The sequence below is a fragment of the Carcharodon carcharias genome, chromosome 8, assembly GCF_017639515.1.
Source record: "Carcharodon carcharias isolate sCarCar2 chromosome 8, sCarCar2.pri, whole genome shotgun sequence".
Taxonomy (NCBI): Eukaryota; Metazoa; Chordata; class Chondrichthyes; order Lamniformes; family Lamnidae; genus Carcharodon; species Carcharodon carcharias.
The window spans coordinates 153,042,675-153,062,303 of record NC_054474.1 but is presented as its reverse complement, the minus strand read 5'-3'; the positions used below and the strand labels follow the sequence as shown (position 1 = coordinate 153,062,303).

The following is a 19,629-nucleotide window of genomic DNA, read 5'->3' as shown; positions in this document are numbered from 1 at the left end:
TGTCACCCACTTTGACGCACCTTCCAAACCTGCAGCCTCTACCACTTAGAAGAACAAGAGTAGCAGATGCATGGGAACACCTCCAAGTCACACACTCTTCTAACTTGGAGATATATTGCTGTTCCTTCATTGTTGTTTGTTCAAAAACCTGGAACTCCCTTCCTTGCATACTGTGGGTGTAGCTGCACAATGTTGTCTGCAGTGGTTCAAGAAGGTGGCTCACTACCACTTGAGAGGGAAGTTGGGGCTGGGCAACAAGAGGGGATTGGTAGCATAGTGGTAATGTCACTGGACTAGTAATCCAGAGGCCCTCTGGGGAACATGTTTTCAAATCCCACCACAACAGTTGGTGGAATTTGAATTCAATTAATAAATCTGGAATATAAAGCTAGTTGCTGTATTGGTGACCATTGAAACTATCATCGATTGTCCTAAAGACCCATCCGGTTCACTAATGTCCTTTAGGTAAGGAAGTCTGCCAATCTTACCCAATCTGGCCTGCGTGTAACTCCAGGCTCTCATCACTGTGGTTGACTCTTAACCGTTCCCTGGAATGTTCTGTTCAGTTCCAGGGCAATTAGGGATTGGCAACAAATGCTGGATTTGCCAGCCTTGTCCACATCCACAAAGAATAAAGAAAAACAAATATTAACCTTGTCCTTGGCTTACATCCTATAAACAAATAATAAAAAAAACAGCTGTTGAAAAATTACTTTCAACTTGATTCCATGATGAGACATTTTTTTATCTTTCAATAAACTGTTAAGTATAATTCTTGAAAAAATGTATTTTTAAGTTAAATCACCATGCTTATAACTAGGGTGGTCTGGGCACTACAGCTATTTTTCAAGTCTTTCTACTTGCAGCATTAAAACAAACAAGTTCATAAATTATATTTTAAACATGTGTTATGCATAAACTGAGACAATGGTCTTCCTTTAGAGGTTCATTTTAACTTGCATGACTGTTACTCAAATTATCCAGTAAATTTCATACCATTTTGGCAGACGTTACAAAATCTCCAATGGCAGCCACACACCAGTTATTAGTGGTATTGTTATTAACATTGAACAGAGGCTGTTGCCTGGGGTTTTATATAGTAACATGGTTATTACTCCCAATACTATTTACTGGATAGGATTTTCAATGAATGATAAAACCTGTTATTGTTTTATAAGTGTCAAAATAAAATTTTTAATAATTGCACACAATGCAGGGCTCTTATCTGAAGCAAAATAAAAATGATGGATCAGACACCTTTTGAACCAAAGTTTCTTTTTAATTGATCAAATATGAAGTTGCACTAGATTTTCAGCTGTGGCTCAACGGGTAGTATTTTTGCCTCGTGAAGATTGTGTTCAAAGTTTACTGCAGGATTTGAGCACAAAAGATCAAGGGTGACACTTCAGTGCAGTACTAAGGGAGCACTGTACTGTTGGAGGTGCCATATTTTGGATGAGACGTTAAACTGAGGCCCCATCTGCCCCTCAGGTGGATGTAAAAGATTCCATGAAGAGCAGGGGAGTTACCCCCAACGCTCTAACCAAAATTTATCCCTCAATCAACATCACAAAAACAGATGATCAGGGTCATTATCACACAGCTGGGAGCTTGCTGTGCACTATTGGTTGTCACGTTTCCTACATCGCAACAGTGATTACATGTCAAAAGTATTTCATTGGCTGTAAAACACTTTGAGAGTCTTGAGCTGTGAAAGGAGTTTTTAAATGCAAGTCTTTTTTTCCTTACATGAGACTGCAGAAATGTACGTAAACAGGAAAAGAGACATAAGTTGAATTGACAGCAATGAATTGCAGGGGAGACAGTGTTGTGATGGTGAGCCAAGGCTAGGCAAAAAAACTTCATTTTTCCATACTTAACCTCAGAAACTATAAAGAAGTCAAACCCCATAAAGAAGCCACAGGCACCTCCTGGGAATGTCCCCCTCCCTTCCTTCCTTAGACAAAGAAGTGTATTTTGTGCACAAATACTTGCGGTGAAGAACATGGTGGAAGATTCCTTCAAGAAACCAAAGCATTGCACCACAGGGTAATCCACAACAGTTCAGCAAACACACAATTTAAAACAGAAAATAAAAGTCTGTTGCCTTAGTTTCAGGCCATGTTTTATTCCCCTATTTAAGATCTTGAATCATTTCATCCAGCCAAAGCAGCTGGGTGGTCTTTTGTTCCCAGGTCGATGCCAGTTGCAGCCTTCAGAAGGTGCATGGGAGCATTGTATGGCTATGAGAGGGAAACCATGTGTGGTGCCAAAAGGTTATCCAAGGTCATGAGTTCAATAAGTTGGGCAACAAACCCAGCTATCACTACAAGGGATGACCCTTAACAGTGCCGAAAAATTCACTAACTTACTTTTATAAAGGAGTTGACCAGTCTCCACTGCTTGGATTCATACCATGCACAAAGGAAGATGGTTGTGGTCGTCGGAGGTCAGTCACCTCAGCTCCAGGACGCCATTGCAGGAGTTCATCAGGCTAGTGTCCTCGGCCCAACCATCTTCAGCTGCTTCATCAATGACCTTCTTTCCATCATAAGGTCAGAAGTGGGGATGTTTGCCAATGTTTGCACAATGTTCAGCACCATTCACAACTCCTCAGATACTGGAGCAGTCCATGTTCAAATGCAGCAAGACCTGGACAATATCCAGGCTTGGGCTGATAAGAGGCAAGTAATATGCCACACAAGTGCCAGGCAATGACCATCTCCAACAAGACAGAATCTAACCACCACCCCTTGATGTTCAATGGCATTACCATCACTGAATCCCCCTCTATCAACATCCTGGAGGTTGCCATCGACCAGAAACTGAACTGGACTAGCCACATAAATACTCTGGCTACAAGAGCAGGTCAGAGGCTAGGAATCCTACTTCCTGACTCCCCAAAGCCTGTCCACCATCTACAAGGCACAAATAAGGAGTGTGATGGAATACCCCATAATTGCCTGGATGAGTGCAGCTCCCACAACACTCAGGAAGCTTGCCACCATCCAGGAGAAAGCAGCCCGCTTGATTGGCACCACATTCACACACATTCACTCCCTCCATCACCGATGCACAATAACAGCAGTGTGTACCATCTACAAGGTGCACTGCAGGAATTCACCAATGCTCCTTCGACAGCACCTTCCAAATCTACCTACACTACCATCTAGAAGGGCAAGGGCAGCAGGTAGATGGGAACACCGCCGTCTGGAAGTTCCCCTTCAAGTCACTCACCATCCTGGCTTGGAAATATATTGTCGTTCCTTCCCTGTGGCTGGGTCAAAATCCCAGAATTCCCTCCCTGACCGCACTGTGGGTGTACCTAAACCACATAGACTGCAGCGGTTCAAGAAGGCAGCTCACCATCACCTTCTCATGGGCAACTAGCGATGGGCATTAAATGCTGGCTCACCCAGCGAAGCCCACATCCCATGAATGAATTAAAAACAAATTAAAATACTTTTTACTCCCACATCACATCTACTAATTGAGTAGAGTTGGTGCTTTCCTCCCAGGCTTCAGAAAGTGCACTAATCCACTGCACTGTCACGCTTCTGCCATACCTTGCCTTTATTCATTAATGGAATGTGGATATCACTGGCAAAGCCAGCAATTAAACCCCGTCCCTGACTTCCCTCAGGAAGTTCTTCATTAACTTTTTCTTTTCGTTCATGGGATGTGGGTGTCGCTGGCTGGAGCAGCATTTATTGCTCATCCCTAATTGCCCTGGAGGAGGTGGTGGTGAGCTGCCTCCTTGAACTTTTGCAGTCCATGGGGCATGGGTACATCCACAGTGCTGATAGGGAATGGAGCTTTAGGATTTTGACCCAGTAACAGTGAAGGAACAGCAATAAATTTCCAAGTCAGGATGGTGAATGGCTTGGGGGGGATCTTCCAGGTGGAGGTGTTCCTATGTGTCTGTTGCCCTTGTCCTTCTAGCTGGTAGCAGTTGTGGATTTTAGAAAGTGCTGTCGAAGGGACTTGGTGATTTGCTGCAGTGAATCGTGTAGATGGTACACACTGCTGCCACTGTACACCGGTGGGGGAGGGATTGAATGTTTGTGGATGGGGTGCCAATTAAGTGGGCTGTTTTTGCCTTGGATGGTGTCAAGCTCCTTGGGTGTTGTTGGAGCTGCATTCATCCAGGCAAGTTGAGAGTATTCTAGTGCCTTGCTGGGCCATTTCAGAAGGCAGTTAAGAGTCAATCACTTTGTAGTGTGTTTGGAGTAATTTAGGCCAGAATAGATTAGGGTGGGAGATTTCCTTCCCTTTGGACTTTACTGAACCAGATGGGTTTTAATGGCATAAACAAAAATACCTGGAAAAACTCAGCAGGTCTGGCAGCATCTGCGGAGAGGAACACAGTTAACGTTTCGAGTCCAAATGACCCTTCAACAGAAATAGGAGAGGTGAAATATAAACTGGTTTAAGGGAGGGGTGGGACAAGTAGAGCTGGATAGAGGGCCAGTGATAGGTGGTGATAACCAAAAGATGGCACAGACAAAAGGACAAAGAGGTGTTGAAGGTGGTGATATTATCTAAAGGAATGTGCTAATTAAGGGTAGAAAGCAGGACAAGCAAGGTACAGATAGCCCTAGTGGGGGTGGGGTGAAGGAATCGATAAAGGCTAAAAGGTAGAGATAAAACAAAGGATGGAAATACATTTAAAAATAATAGAAAAAGGTGGGAAAAGAAAAATCTATATAAATTATTGGAAAAAAAGGGGGATCGGAAAGGGGGTGGAGATGGAGGAGAGAGTTCATGATCTAAAATTGTTGAACTCAATATTCAGTCCAGAAGGCTGTAAAGTGCCTAGTAGTTAGATGGGGTGCTGTTCCCCCAGTTTGTGTTGAGCTTTACTGGAACAATGCAGCAGGCCAAGGACGGACATGTGGGCATGAGAGCAAGCTGGAGTGTTGAAATGGCAAGTGACAGGGAGATCTGGGTAATGCTTGCGGACAGACTGAAGGTGTTCTGCAAAGCGGTCACCTCAAACGCAGACTGGGTGACCGCTTTGCAGAACACCTTCGGTCTGTCCGCAAGCATTACCCAGACCTCCCTGTCGCTTGCCATTTCAGCACTCCACCCTGCTCTCATGCCCACTTGTCCATCCTTGGCCTGCTGCATTGTTCTAGTGAAGCTCAACACAAACTGGAGGAACAGCACCTCATCTTCCAACTAGGCACTTAACAGCCTTCTGGACTGAATATTTTCAAGAATTTTATATCATGAACTCTCTCCTCCATCCCCAACCCCTTTCCGATCCACCCCTTTTCTTCCAATATTTTATATAGATTTTTCTTTTCCCACCTATTTCCATTATTTTTAAATGTATTTCCATCCATTGTTTTATCTCTCCCTTTTAGCCTTTTTCGATTCCTTCACCCCACCCAGCCCCCACTAGGGCTATCTGTACCTTGCTTGTCCTTTCTACCCTTAATCAGCACATTCCTTAGATAATATCACCACCTTCAACACCTCTTTGTCCTTTTGTCTGTGCCATCTTTTGGTTATCTCCACCTATCACTGGCCCTCTATCCAGCTCTACTTGTCCCACCCCGCCTTAAACCAGCTTATATTTCACCTCTCTTCTATTTTTCCTTAGTTCTGTTGAAGGGTCATTCGGACTCGAAATGTTATCTGTGTTCCTCTCTGCAGATGCTGCCAGACCTGCTGAGTTTTTCCAGGTATTTTTGTTTTGGATTTCCAGCATCCGCAGTTTTTTGCTTTTATCTTAGGGTTTTAATGGCAACCTGATAGTTAAATGGTCACCATTACTGATACAGTTCTAGCTTTTTATTACAGGTTTAGTTAATTAACTGAATTTAAGCTCTCCAGCAGCTGTGATAGGATTTGATCTAATGTCTTCAGATCATTAGTTTAGGCCTCTGGATCACAAGTCCTGTCACATAACCACAATCTTACCGTCCCTGTTCATGGGGTACTGATCGGGAGGAATCAGGCGGAGTACCTGCTCCTCATTGCTGCTTATTCAAACTTTCTTTTAGTGTAAGACATGGAGCCCAATCCTATGGTAGTACTGACCCTCAGAATACCACAGAAACACTTCTGTTAGACAAGGCAGAGAACAGGAATTTCCACATGCCATCTCCCATTTCAAAAAGAAATCTTGAAAAGGGTAAGTTGGTGTCCCTGTCATGATGCTAAACTGCACAGATAATTAGCTGTAGTCCATAAAGGACCATAGGCATCTCTTTCAATTAGAGATAATTGGTTATATCTAGTTTGGGGGAAGGTGGGGAGGTAGGCCTTCATGAACCACATCAGCCAGTAAGGGCATTGAACCCACACTGTTGGCATTATTCTGCATCACATTCTAGCAATCTAGCCAACTGAGCTAACCCACCCCCATTCACCAACACTTGAAAAGCAAGTGGTAGTCATCATCTCTTAAATCTACCCACCAATCTCTAGCTGAGCGGACAAGCACAAGCAACAGGCTGAGGAATATCTGTAGTCTAATTGGTCTCCCTTCGACATGGTGCTTAGTCTGAAGGTACTACCCAAGTGGTGCAGGATCACGTAGGAGCTGCAGCAACACCTACAGAATGGAATGCAGGGACACCTGACAGAGGAATGGAAGTTATATTGTATGTGCTACTCATGATGTGGTCTCCAATTAAATTTCTTCTACTTATTGGCTGGTTAAGCCAAAATTTTGTCTTCAGTTAACACAAATATCGTAAAATAAATTACTTCAGCTATAATTTTCTTCTGCCAGTTTTCCGATTAAACTTTTTCAATGAAAATTTCAAGCTCTCCATTATATTATACTCTGTACATCTCACCTTTATTACAATAAATAATTTCTTTCATGTTCACACCATCAGATCTCAAATTTGATTTCCACAATCCACTGCCATTCTCAAACTGCAATTATTACTCAATTTAATTTCTATGCAAAATAATTTTGACAAAAAATTCATTATAAAACCAACAGCTCCAATTTTAAATCCCTTTTTGGAGTGGCTCTTGAACCTTCTGAATCAGAGCCGAGTGAGTGCCAACAGAGCTGAAATATGAACGGACTTCACAATCTTCGCCTGGTTTACCTTTGGGCTGATAAAGTGGCCTCTAATTTGTATCAGTGAATTTCATTTAGCTTACCCCCTCCCAAATACAAATGCAATTCACAAAAATTCCCAGAGTTAAAAACAATCTGGAAAAATAACATATTCTCACATCTTAGAATTTAATTAAAAAAAAATCCTGTTTACAGTGAAAAATTTGGTTAAAAATGTCATACTTATAAAAAGTTTTAATACACAATATGTATTTTACTTTCCATTGGGTTATTCACAAAACCAGACAGTACAACATAGCACCAATGCTGCCCGGGTATCTGCTGAGATATTTTGTACGGCAAAAAGTAACTGTTGAAAACAGACACAAGATTCACCCTTTGTGAGGAGTGCCACTCTTTTAATTGGATTTGATAAAACATAAAATGCATCAAAATTCTATCTTTACGTTTCAATTTGCAAAAATGTTGAGACAAAAGCTACCTCAGACGTTTTGTGGAAAGCAAAAAGGAGAATCAAAAAAATGTCATTCAGGAACCGAAGGGTTAGTTTTGAACAAGCTCTTTTCTGGATCCACATGTTCACTGCAAAGAATGAGAAACTGAATATCCAATGCATTGCTGCAACATTAGCGCAATGAAAGAAAAAAAACCTCTTCTCACTGTCTCTCCTGGGGTTCTGGGACATAAAGTCAAAATACACTAACAGATTTTGAAAGCAAGGTGCACAGATTAAGGGTATTTACTCAAGAGGTTACGTTCTCACAACAAACTATATGATTAGAAGGTTTTGCAATGGCCTGATCAGTGATGTCTCATTACAATTTTCAACAAATTACTTCACCACTATGTAAACAAAGTGTGGCATTCCAAATTCATAAATAGCAGCTTGATATCATCCCAAGAACCTGTGGCAAACTCAGATCAGGTGGAAGTGGCTATAATCAGCTGCAGGCATTGTCCACACCCCAAGCCAAGCAAATCATGAATTTCATCAACCCCAGCCAACAATCAATGGCCCCCTTCAATTTTAATTAGTTTTATATATATAAAAAAATGTCCAGTGTAGAAAGGCAAAGTATTTTCCAATTTAAAAAACACACACGCACATTACAAGTAAAAGTCCAACTTGGTGGCCACTGTTTTGCAGCCTTTGTCTGAATAGATCTTTTCATTCTCGGGAAAGTACGTCATTTCATCGGCTATTTCAGTCATGATCTGCTCGTCCTCCTCGTAACCTCGGGCTTTCAGTTCTTCTCTGACGCACAACTTCACATGTCTGTACTCCAGGGGGAGGAAAGGGACAAAGTAGTCGATCAAGTTTTTGTCAATGAGGCTGGTGTGCCAGAACCCACCTATCCAAAAAAAAAGGGAGTCAGTTACCTGGATTTAATATTCACCGACTGTCAACAGGCAAAGTTTCTCAATCATGTAGTTTTGTATTGAATTTTATCCACACCCCTCCATCTACAACCCTTGCTGCCGGTCTGGCAAAGCCTCAGTTTTAAAATTCTCATAATTTTGTTTCCAAATCCCTCCATAGCCTCATTCCTCTCCATCGCTAGAACCTCCTCCAGCTCCACAACCCTCAGATTCCTGCACTCCAATTCTGGCCTCTTGTGCATCTCCAATTTTCATTGCTCCACTGTTGGTGACTGTCTTCAGAAGCCCAAGCTCTGGAAATTCCTCCCTAAACTCCCCTCTCTGTGCTTGGAGACTCATTTTAAAACCTTTAAAATAATTTTGATCTACAAGGGAGTTAAGGCTTATAGGGGACCAGCAGGGAAGTGGAGAAGGATACATAATTTTATTGAATGGCAGAGCAGGCCTGAATGGCCTACTTCTGCTCTTATCACAAAAACTGACCTCTTTCACCAAGTCTTTGGTCATCTGACCTAACATATCTTTATTTGGGCCCAGTGTCAAATTTTATTTAATAATGCCCCTGTGAAGCACCTCAGGACATTTTATTACCTTAAAGGTGCTATATAAATGCAAGCTGTTGTTGATGCAAGGAGCTTCAAAGCTCAACCATTAGGACAGGTGCCAAAGCAAGAGAGGCGAAGTCAATCCACTTCACCCCACTGCACTCATGCTGCACCAGGGGGACACAATCTTGACAGCTACAGCCTGTAAAGAGGCAAGAGAGAGAGGGTCCATTGGCCAAGTTGGATTCAAATTCAAATTCATGGGTATACCAACATATTGTGCCCACCCAGTCTCCATGTGAAAGGAAGAATGGAGAAGTTCTGTCCTTTAAACAGCCCCTTTCCATTAAGTTCAGTAAATAGATGGCAATGAGGCTTGTGTGCCAGATCCCATCCTATTCAAACAAAAATCATTGACCTGGATGAACCTGATGGGCCTTGCAAATCGCAAACTCCATTTGCAGCCTGCACTGAATTAGTCTTCAGCAAAACAGCGTTGGAACCTCTGCAATTAGTTTCAGTGAGCCTGGGCTCATAAGGGAATAAGGGACTTTGGTCATTTTAGTAATGTCTGGTCGCAATTAAGTGATCTGTGCTCGAATGTACATAAGTGCAATGCTTTGCTAAGGGAAACCTCCTTACAATTACCATCTAAACTCCTATGTTAAGAAAGGCTACGTGAACAAGATACTGAAAGGCTACTGGCCCCACTAGAATAGCGTTGCACATTTGAGAGGGAATGGCAAAAAGTTCTGGGAACTGATGAGCATTGGCACAGTTTATACTCTGAAAACATCTGGCACACTCTTTATAATACTGAGAGAAAGATTTCTGACAACTGGTGAATTTTCTCTTGTTCCTGTGCTCCTTACAGCACATTTGCCACTCATAAGCAGAAAATGCCTGACAATCAGATTGTGCAGAGGAGATCGGATGGCAACAGGATGAACCAATACAGCCCATTTCAAACCTGACTAAAATGTGGCAAACACACTCACTCTTCTTGTTATTGAAGACTCCAATGGATACTTTACTCTCAAGGTCTTTCAAGTGAATATCTTCCCTCTTGTTTCCTTTCTGCCAAAAGTCAAGCGTAATTTCAGTTATCCTTTCTCCCCCTGCATTGCTGTTTATAAATGGAAAAAAATAGTTAGGACTAACACAATGGAAAACTGTGGGGAAATACCAAATCAAAGTCACAAATGATATCCTCTGTGATTTGCATCCCTCCTCACCCCCAACATAGCATTTAGTTAACCACACCACCTAACATCTCTCCTTCATTATTCACCTCAGTGGGACCCCAGAGACTCAAACACAAAATCTAGGCCAACACTTCAGTGCAGTACTGAGGGAGTGCTGCTCTGTGGAAGAAGCTGTCTTTTGCATGAAATATTAAACCCGAGCTTTGTCCTCCCTTTCAGCTGGACATAAAGTATCTCACGGCGCTAGATAAGCAGGGGAGTTATCCCCAGTGTTCAGCTCAATACTTATCCCTCAAACAACATCAATAAAACAGATTATCAAGTCATCATCACATTGCTGTTTGTGGGAACTTGCTGTGGGAAAATTGGCTGCTGTGTTTCTTACATTAGAACAGTGACTACACTTCAAAAATACTTAATTGGATAAACAGCACTCTGAGACATTGAGGTTGTGTAAAACGCTATATAAATGTTCATTCTTTTGTGGCTGTCAAAATAATCTAGTTCTCAAGGTGTGTTTTGAACAATCGTAACTCAATTTATGTTCAATTTTTTGACCTTTTATTTGCTTTGTTGATTGCTGCTCTACATTAGGCAACGAAGGCTACTTCTCCCAGATTCCTTTCAACTTCATCAATAGCAATTTCTGTACCATGAATGGACTAAGTGCATCAATAAATCTTTCCCTAGACATGCAATAATGTTAATGCTTGTCTGCATTAAAGTGGTCTGGTCTACCACATACATTTTCTTTGTAAAATAATGGATTAAGTCAGTGACTGTGTCCATATAATCCATAATAAATGATCAATAAATACAATACAATAAACCTAGATTTACCTCAGGAAGATGAATATGGCATTCCTGTACACCACACCATCAATGTTATCATAGTAGTCCAAGTAAGGCTTGATGGCATCAATAAGACCTGCTTGCATTTTGTCCATTTCATCAAAAATGAACATGGACCTGCCACATAAGGTAACGTTACCGCGAATCCATTTCTGTAGCAGCTCCTGTGGGGAAGCATGCACTTCTGTATAAAGATACATATTTGCAGAAGTGACATTCCATTTCCCTATGCTCCACCCCATTCCCCCCCCTACACAAACACAGATGATTCCTAGTACCAACTCTATTTTGCATAGTGTCACTGGCATTATAGAATGTTGGTTCCAGCCACAGTCGATTGATATTACAACAGCACTGTTGCCCCAGGGTGGCACAAACAAAATGTCACTGTTACAATGGCATTTAAGGACTGAGTGCAGTTATGGTGTGCCACCTATTTCCTAACATACAAGGGTGAAATGTGATTGTGATGCTGGACATGTAACATAGAAATATAAGCATAGGAGGAGACCAGTATGGTCCATTGGGCTTGTGCTACTGCTAGCTCCACAACACAACGATCTAATCTTAATTTCCTGTTCTTTCCCTGAACTCTTTAACATTTTGCTACTTTGACTGATTAATTTTTTTCCCCTTCATTCAAGGGCTGTGGGCACCACTACCCTTAAGATGTTGGTGGTAATCCACCTTCTTGAACTGCTGCAGTCCATCTTGCATAGGTACACCCACATTGCGGGATTTTGACCCAGCAACAATGGAGGAACAACTATATAGTTTCAAGTCAGGATGGTGTGTGATTTGAAGGGGAACTTGCAGGTGATGGTATTCCCATGGGTCTGCTCCCTTGTCCTTCTAGGTGTTAGAGGCGGCAGGCTTTTAAAGACGCTGCTGCAACAGCTTTGGATGCAGTACATTTTACATAGCATATGCTGCATAGAAACAAGCCATTCACCCAACCAATCCACACCAGTGTTTATGCTCCACTGGACCCTCATGTCTTTCCTCGTCTAAATCAATCAGCATTACCACCAATTCCCTTCCCCCTCCTGCTTGTCTAGTTTCCTTTAAATGTATCGATACTATTTGCTTCAACCACTCCCCGTGGTACCGAGTTCCACATTCTCACCACTTTCTGGGTAAAGACGTTCCTTCTGAATTCCCTGTTGGATTTCTTGGTAACTATTTTGTATTGATGGCCTCTAATTATGTTCTTCCCCACAAAGGGAAACATTCTAATCGTATCCACTCTATCAAAACCTTTCATAATTTCAAAGACCCCTATTAGGTCTCCCTTAGCTTTTTATCAAGAGAGAGAAGACCCAGGCCTGTGGATCCTTTCCTGATATGTATAGCTATGCATTTCTGGTTTCATCCTTATAAATCTTCTCTGCACCATCTCCACTGCCTCCATATACTTTTTATAATATGCCGACGAGAACTGCAGGCAGTGCTGTAATTGAGGTCTAACAAAGGTTCGATACAGGTTTAGTATTACATTTCGTAGATGGCACACACTGTTGCCACAGTCTGCTGGTGGTGTAGGGAGTGAATGTTTAAAGTGGTGGAGGGCTAACAATCAAGTGGGCTGCTTTGCCCTGGATGATGTCGGATATCCCATTAAATGTAATTCAATCTGCTTCAGAAGTCAACTGTGATGAATGCCAACCCTTTGCATGAAAATATATATTAACAGGATGTGAAGTTTCCACTCCAGCACAAGAAATATGCACATTTTATGTGGAATACTGCTAGTGTTTTGGATATCATTATTTCCTGTCCAAGTGCCCATTATTATTGCTGCCATTTCTGTGGAGACAAATTAGAATGAGTGACACGCCTTGCTACATCACATATTTATCAAGGAAGCAATTCGAAAGATCCACAAGCAGTATCAAAGGGCACCTGGAGCTAACCCAGGATAATTCCATAAGATCAGGATCATCTTAACTAGTGATAAACAGGTGATAGAAAAAAATCATGCTGTAACTTGGAAAGATCAGTAGAGGTTTATTCATTCCACCACTATCTTGTCTGAGGGCTTGGAAAACTGAGTAACTGGCTCAGCCACTTGACAGCACCATTAGGAGTCATCTTGTTGGTATGAGGCTGGATGTACAGCAAGGTTTCCTCCCCTAAAGGAGAGTGAATCATTTGTGTTTTTATGTCAATCCGACAGCTTCATGGTCACTTTTACTGATCCCAGTTATATATTTCCAGATTTTTAAACACTCTTAAAACTGCCACGGTGGGATATTAATTCGCATTCCCGAGATTGGATAAATACTAGGAGGGAAGAAAATTGCAGAGCTATGGGGAAAAAAGCAGGGAAACTGGACCAATTGGATAGTCAAGGAGCTGGCACAGGCAGAATGGGCCGAATTACCACCTGTGTTTTAAGATTTTATGATTCTATAACCGTAATAAACACCACTCTTTTCAGCATAAATATGACTCACTTTCCATCACTTCACTAATTCCTCGTAATCTGGGCAACTTTTACTCCTAAAAAGACTGTAATGCCATAGAATTTATTGTCTTGTAGGCCACGTAAGTGTTGGCACTGCACTGTCTTTTTGATTAATTCTCATCACGAGACAAATGCAATAATTAGGTCACACTCATTGATTCTTTAATGGGAGTGTTGCCAACTTTACACTGTACATTGTAAAACAAAACTACATGGGAATGATTTTCTGGCACCAATTTGACCTCAGGGCTCAGATGGTATTTAGGTAAAATTTAATTTTACTTTTCAGGCATCACCTGAACTCCCACGATTAGATTACAACTATAACTCACTGTGGGTGAGTAAATAGAACCCATTCAAGTCCTTCAATTAAAATACAGCTTGTAACTCACTCCTAGGTACCCATAACTCTCAACATAAAGCATCAAAGCAGGTGAAATGAGGTAACTGGGAGCAGCACATAACTGAACTTGTCCCATTGAATAATTTGAGGTTTAAGGAAAGGTTCTCTGTTGGATAGAGCAATGGAAAATGAGCCAGAGCAGAGAGAGAAGTACAGCTGGGGGAACATCTAGGCAATAGTGACCATAATACGAACATACAAAATAGGAGAAGTAGGCCATTCGGCCCCTGAGCCTGCTCCGTCATTTAATAAGATCATGGCTGATTGTTTGTTTGTGTTGAGATCCACATTCCCATCTGCCCCTGCTAACTTTTGATTCCCTTGCAATCTATCTACCTCTGCCTTAAAAATATTCAGTGACTCCGCCTTCACTGCTTTCTGAGGCAGAGAGTTCCAAAGTCACACAAGCCTCTGAGAAAAAATTTCTTTTCATCTCTGTCCTAAAAGGGTGACTTCTAATTTTAAAACAGTGCTCCCAAGTTCTGGACTTACCCACAAGAGGAAACATCCTTTCCACATCCACCTAATCAATACCATTCAGGATCTTGTATACTTCAATCAAGTCACTCCTCACTCTTCTAGACTCCAGTGGAAACAAGCCCAGTCTGTCCAACCTTTCCTCATAAGACAACATGTTCATTCCAGGTATCAATTTAGTAAACCTCCTCTGAACCGCCTCCAACGTATTTACATCCTTCCTTAGATAAGGAGACCAAAACTGCACACAGTATTCGAGATGACCTGTATAACTGAAGCATAACATCCTTACTTTTATGTTTAATCTTGCTCGTAATAAAAGATAGCATTCCATTAGCCTTCTTGATTATATGTTGTATCTGCATGCTAACTTCTTGGGACTCTTGCACAAGAACACCTAGATCCCTCTGCACCTCTGAATTCTGCAGTTGTTCTCCGTTTAAATAATACTCTGCTTTTTTATTCTTCCTGCCAAAGTGAACAACATTACATGTTCCCACATTATACTCCATCTTCCAGATTTTTGCCCATTCTCTCAACTTATCTATATCCATCTGCAAACTCCTGATGACTTCTTCACAAAATACTTTCCTACCTACCTTTGTGTCTCTGCAAATTTAGCTACCACGCCTTCACTTCCCTCATCTAAGTCATTGATGTAAATTGTAAAAAGTTGAGGCCCAACACAGACCCATGCGGGACAGCACTGGTCACATCCTGCCAATCAGATAAAAACCTATTTATGCATACTCTGTTTTCTGCCAGCCAGACAATCCTTTATCCAGGCTAATATTTTACCCCCTACACCATGAGCTTTTATTTCCGCAATTACCTTTGATATGGCACCTTACAGCACATCTACAGGCTCCCCTTTATCCAAACACATGTTACTCCTTCAAAGAACTCTAATAATTGCTTAAACATGATTTCCCTTTCACAAAACCATGCTGACTCTTCCCAATTACCTTGTGTTTTTTTAAGTGCCCAGCCATAACCACTTTAATGATCAATTCTAACACCTTCCCTACCACAGGCATCATGCTAACTAGCCTATAGTTTCCTGCTTTCTGCCTCCCTCCCTTCTTGAATAGAGAGAGGTTATATTTGCTACTTTCCAGCCTGATGGAACCTTTCCAGAATCTAGGGAATTTTGGAAAATTAACACCAATGCATCTACTACCTCACTAGCCACCTCTTTTAAGACCCTAGGATGAAGTTTATCTGCACCTGGAGACTTGTCAGGCCACAGTTTGTTCAGTACCGCTTCCCTAGTAATTTCACCAAGTTCCTCTCTCCCCTCCACCTCCTGATTTATATGCTGTAAGATGATGATAGCGAAGAACATATGTATGACCCAAAAAATGGTAACAGATTGGAGAAAAGCTGATTTTAAGGGCCTGAGAATAGAACTTGAGAAAACAAAATGGGCAAAAATATTATCAATATAGATACAGAACAACAATAGGAAACATTTAAAACAGTGTTCAAAAAGAGTGCAGGGAAAATATATTCTGCTAAAAGAACAAACTAACACCAATTTAATCAAACTAAAACATTACCTTATATTGGCTGAGATACTCGGGATGAGGGAAGTGCAAAGTGGAGACAAACTGATGGACATAGTCACTCTCCAGTCCTTTTTTATAAATGCTGTCTGCGATTATTTTGCTAATTAGGTTTTTGCCTGTCCCAGTCCAGCCATGCAGTGACAAAGTTAGGGGCTTTTTGGGATTTGGATTCATCAAGAAACCTCTGACAGCCTTCAAAACAACTTGCTTGGCAATATGTTGTCCGAACAGTTTGTCTTCCAAATCCACTTTCAACCCTGGTTATGCAAAAAAAAATCAGATTATCACACAAATAAAAACATACTTTTAAAGGCAGAGTTTCACCATTGTTATTCGTATCAGTGGAAATATTTTAACTCTAAGAGTAGAACCATTCAGCACTGAAGGCAGTCATTCAGCCCATCATCTCTGTGCTGGCTCTTTGAAACAGCTATCCAGATAGTCTTACTCCCTTGACCTTTCCCCATAGCCTTGCAACATTTTCCCCCAGTTCAAGTATTTATCCAAATTCCTTTTGAAAGTTACTATTGAATCTGTGTCCACCACCCTTTCCAGTAGTGCATTCCAGATCCCAACTCACTGGGTAAAAAAAAAAATCCTCATCTCCCCATGCTTTTTTTGTCAATTGCCTTAAATCAGTGGCCCCCAGTTACCTTCCATCCTGCCAGTGGAAACAGTTTCTCCCTATGTACCATATCAAAATCCCTCATAATTTTGAACACCACTATTAAATCTCCCCTTTAGCTTCTCTGCTCTAAAGAGATCTGACAGCAATAAAGAACATGGGCTGTGGTTATAGCCTAAGAATATATGGAAGCTAACAGTGAATAAACATTACATTGGAAGTACATTAAAAAAATACTTCACTGGACATAAGGTGCTTTGAGTATCTGGACATCATGAAAGCTGATATATAAATGCAGGTACAAAAACAAAATACTGCGTGTGCTGGAAATCTAATAAATGCAAGTTTGTTCTTTCTTCTTAAGACAATCTGGGTTCAAATTATTGACAATTGATATTGTTTTAAACTTGTATTATCATTTTCAAAATGTTGTGCCAATCATTATCATATCTACCCCTGGTGAGGAGAGCTTCTGCAAAATACCACTGAATGGCTGATATTCTTTGCTTGGTCATGAGCCACTGCTCTATAAATAGATCCTGCTTGGCCAATAGCAACCACCAATCCTTGGATGGCAGCTCCCGCCACCTCCCTCCCCCCAACGTGGACGAAAACCACCCACCACCCCTCCAAGCCAGGGCAGTGACACAGCCCCTCCCCAAAGCCTGGATGTTGACCTCCTCCCCCCCCACCACCAAAGCCTGGATGCTGACCCCCCTCCCCCACCAAAGCCTAGATGCTGACCCCCCTCCCCAAAAGCCTGGATGCTGACCCCCCTCCTCCCCACCCCCCCCCCACCCCCACCCCACCAAAAGCCTGGATGCTGACCAGCCCCCTCCCCCCACCCAAAAGCCTGGATGCTGACCGCCCCCCCCCCACCCCGCCCCCCCAAGCCTGGATGGTGACCCCTTCTCCCCCCCAAAAAAAAAGCTTGGATGGTGATCCTGCCTTCCCCTCCCCACCAAGCCTGGATGGTAACCCCTTCTTTCCCCCCATCCCCAAAGCCTGGATGGTGACGCCCCCAAGGCTGAACAGCAGCCCACCCCCCCCCCCCCCCCCCCCCCACCCCCCAAGCCTGGACAGGAGCCTGTGCATTACTAAGCAGCCTGTATATTTGTATCCTGGCCATTGTCATCTTTAGCTACGTTTTACCTGTGAAGTTGAGCTCCACCCAGTGGGCCTCGCAGCACTCCTGGAACCTGCAGTACAGAGCAGGGAAGGTGCTGAGAAGGCCGGTCAGAGCGGTGGCCACCCCGACTGCGATGCCCATGCTGATGGGCTCCATAGCCGCCGAGAAAGGGGCGGATAGCAGCAGGAGGGGGAACAGGGACCGACACGCCAGCCTCATCCTTCGGTTCGGTTCGGTTCGGTTCGGTCCGGTCCGACCCGGCCACAGGGCTCCAACTGCTACGGAAACCGTCTGTCCTCACATCCGCCCCGCTAACCAATCGCCATCTCCCCTCAGTCAAACAGCGGGCGCCATCTTTGTGCGGGGCAATTGACTGGGGTGCTGGTCTGCACTAGTCCAGGGAATGTCCACATCCCCTTTCGGGGTTAATTATCAACTTGGTGTAAAAGTACAAAAACCTGGAAAATAAAACAAAAGCAGATGTTGGAAATCTGAAATAAAAACAGAAAGTTTGTAAGGTCTGGCAGGAGAGAGAAACAGAGTTAACATTTCGAGTCAAATATGATTTCTCATATTGTATCTGGAAATATAAAAGTGCATTGGTGTTTGGAATCAGATTCAAATATTAATTTTCAAAGGGAATTACGTAAATATATGAAAAGAGGATGGCAAAGGATAAAAAAACACAATACCACCTGGGAAATTATGGTACTGGTCCAAACTGGAGCTCCATTTTAAGGTATTCAAGACCAGCACCAGCATTTCCCATATTTTACTGGTTTTTCCCTTCTATAGGGTGGAAATATATTGGAATTTGTAATCTGGATTAATGCCTGGGAATCATGGGTTCAAAACCCACCATGGCAGCTGGTGGAATTTGAATTCAAGTAATAACATCGGGAATGTAAAGCTAGTCTCAATGATGGTGGCTATAATTGTAAAAACCCATGTGGTTTATTAATGCCCTTTGGGGAAGGAAAGCTGCCATCTTTATCCACAGTCTGGTCTGCATGTGACTCCATGCCCATAGCAATATGGTTGACTCTTCATTGCCATAGAGATATACAGCACAGAAACAGGCCCTTTGGCCCATTGTGAAATTGCCTAGCAAACCACTCAGTTCAAAGGCAATTAAGGGTGCCCAACAAATGCTAGCCATGCCCACATCCCAAGGAAAAATAAAACAAAAGCTACAGGGCTTTGCTGAAAGAGCAGCAAGGGAGTAGAACTCATTGGACATCTCTAGTACAGGCAAATTGGGCTGAAGTCTCATCGTGTTGTATCATTCTACTATTATGAAATTATTCCATGAAAGATCCTAACTCTTTCAATATGTGTGAAACCAGTGAAGATGTGAAATTGAAAAATGTGTTTCCCTACCCCAAATCTTTCTGTGACCAGTGCAAGGTCTGGATGAAAGATGGCCAGGGAATATTGATATATTCATTTTCCAACAATTATCAGTAAAAATGGCCATTGCTGTAAAGGTGTGCTGTAGGGAAGGAAACCTGCCCAATCTAGCCCCTATATATGCTTGACTGTTTAACCTGATTGTTAGTATAGACAATAAATGCCAGCAATGCCCACATCCAGAGGATTTTTTTTAATGTAAAAGGAAAATTAGCTTATGTTCCCTCCTCTTCAGTGATCCATGTTTTGATGCTGGTACAGGACAGATTGAGGCTGGATTGTGATATGCTTGTAGTCAAATAGCCAGCCGACATTGTGCGTCAATGTTCACATATCAATAATGGCCACCTGGGCAAAGTATTGGTGAGTGGCTGGTAATTTTCAGAAGAGGATGAAGTCCTGTGTTTATGTATGTCATATCTAATGGAAGCTTGCAGAACATATAGTGCTTGGATGCCTATAAAGACAGTGGCAGCCAGCAAGCACTCTGAACAAGGAGATTAAATAATGGTGAAGTAAA

General features: G+C 42.3%; 1 protein-coding gene across 1 annotated transcript; it reads right to left on the bottom strand.

Moving 5' to 3' along the window:
- Positions 1-6,798: 6,798 nt before the first annotated feature.
- On the bottom strand, positions 6,799-18,007 carry tor1 (torsin family 1). Its single transcript, XM_041194504.1, has 5 exons — positions 17,723-18,007; positions 15,937-16,202; positions 11,019-11,194; positions 9,972-10,099; positions 6,799-8,400 (listed from the first exon to the last, which is right to left on the bottom strand). The coding sequence occupies exons 1-5, from the start codon at positions 17,916-17,918 to the stop codon at positions 8,156-8,158; spliced, it is 1,011 nt and encodes a 336-aa protein (XP_041050438.1). The 5' UTR covers positions 17,919-18,007; the 3' UTR covers positions 6,799-8,155.
- Between the last annotated feature and the right edge of the window lie 1,622 nt (positions 18,008-19,629).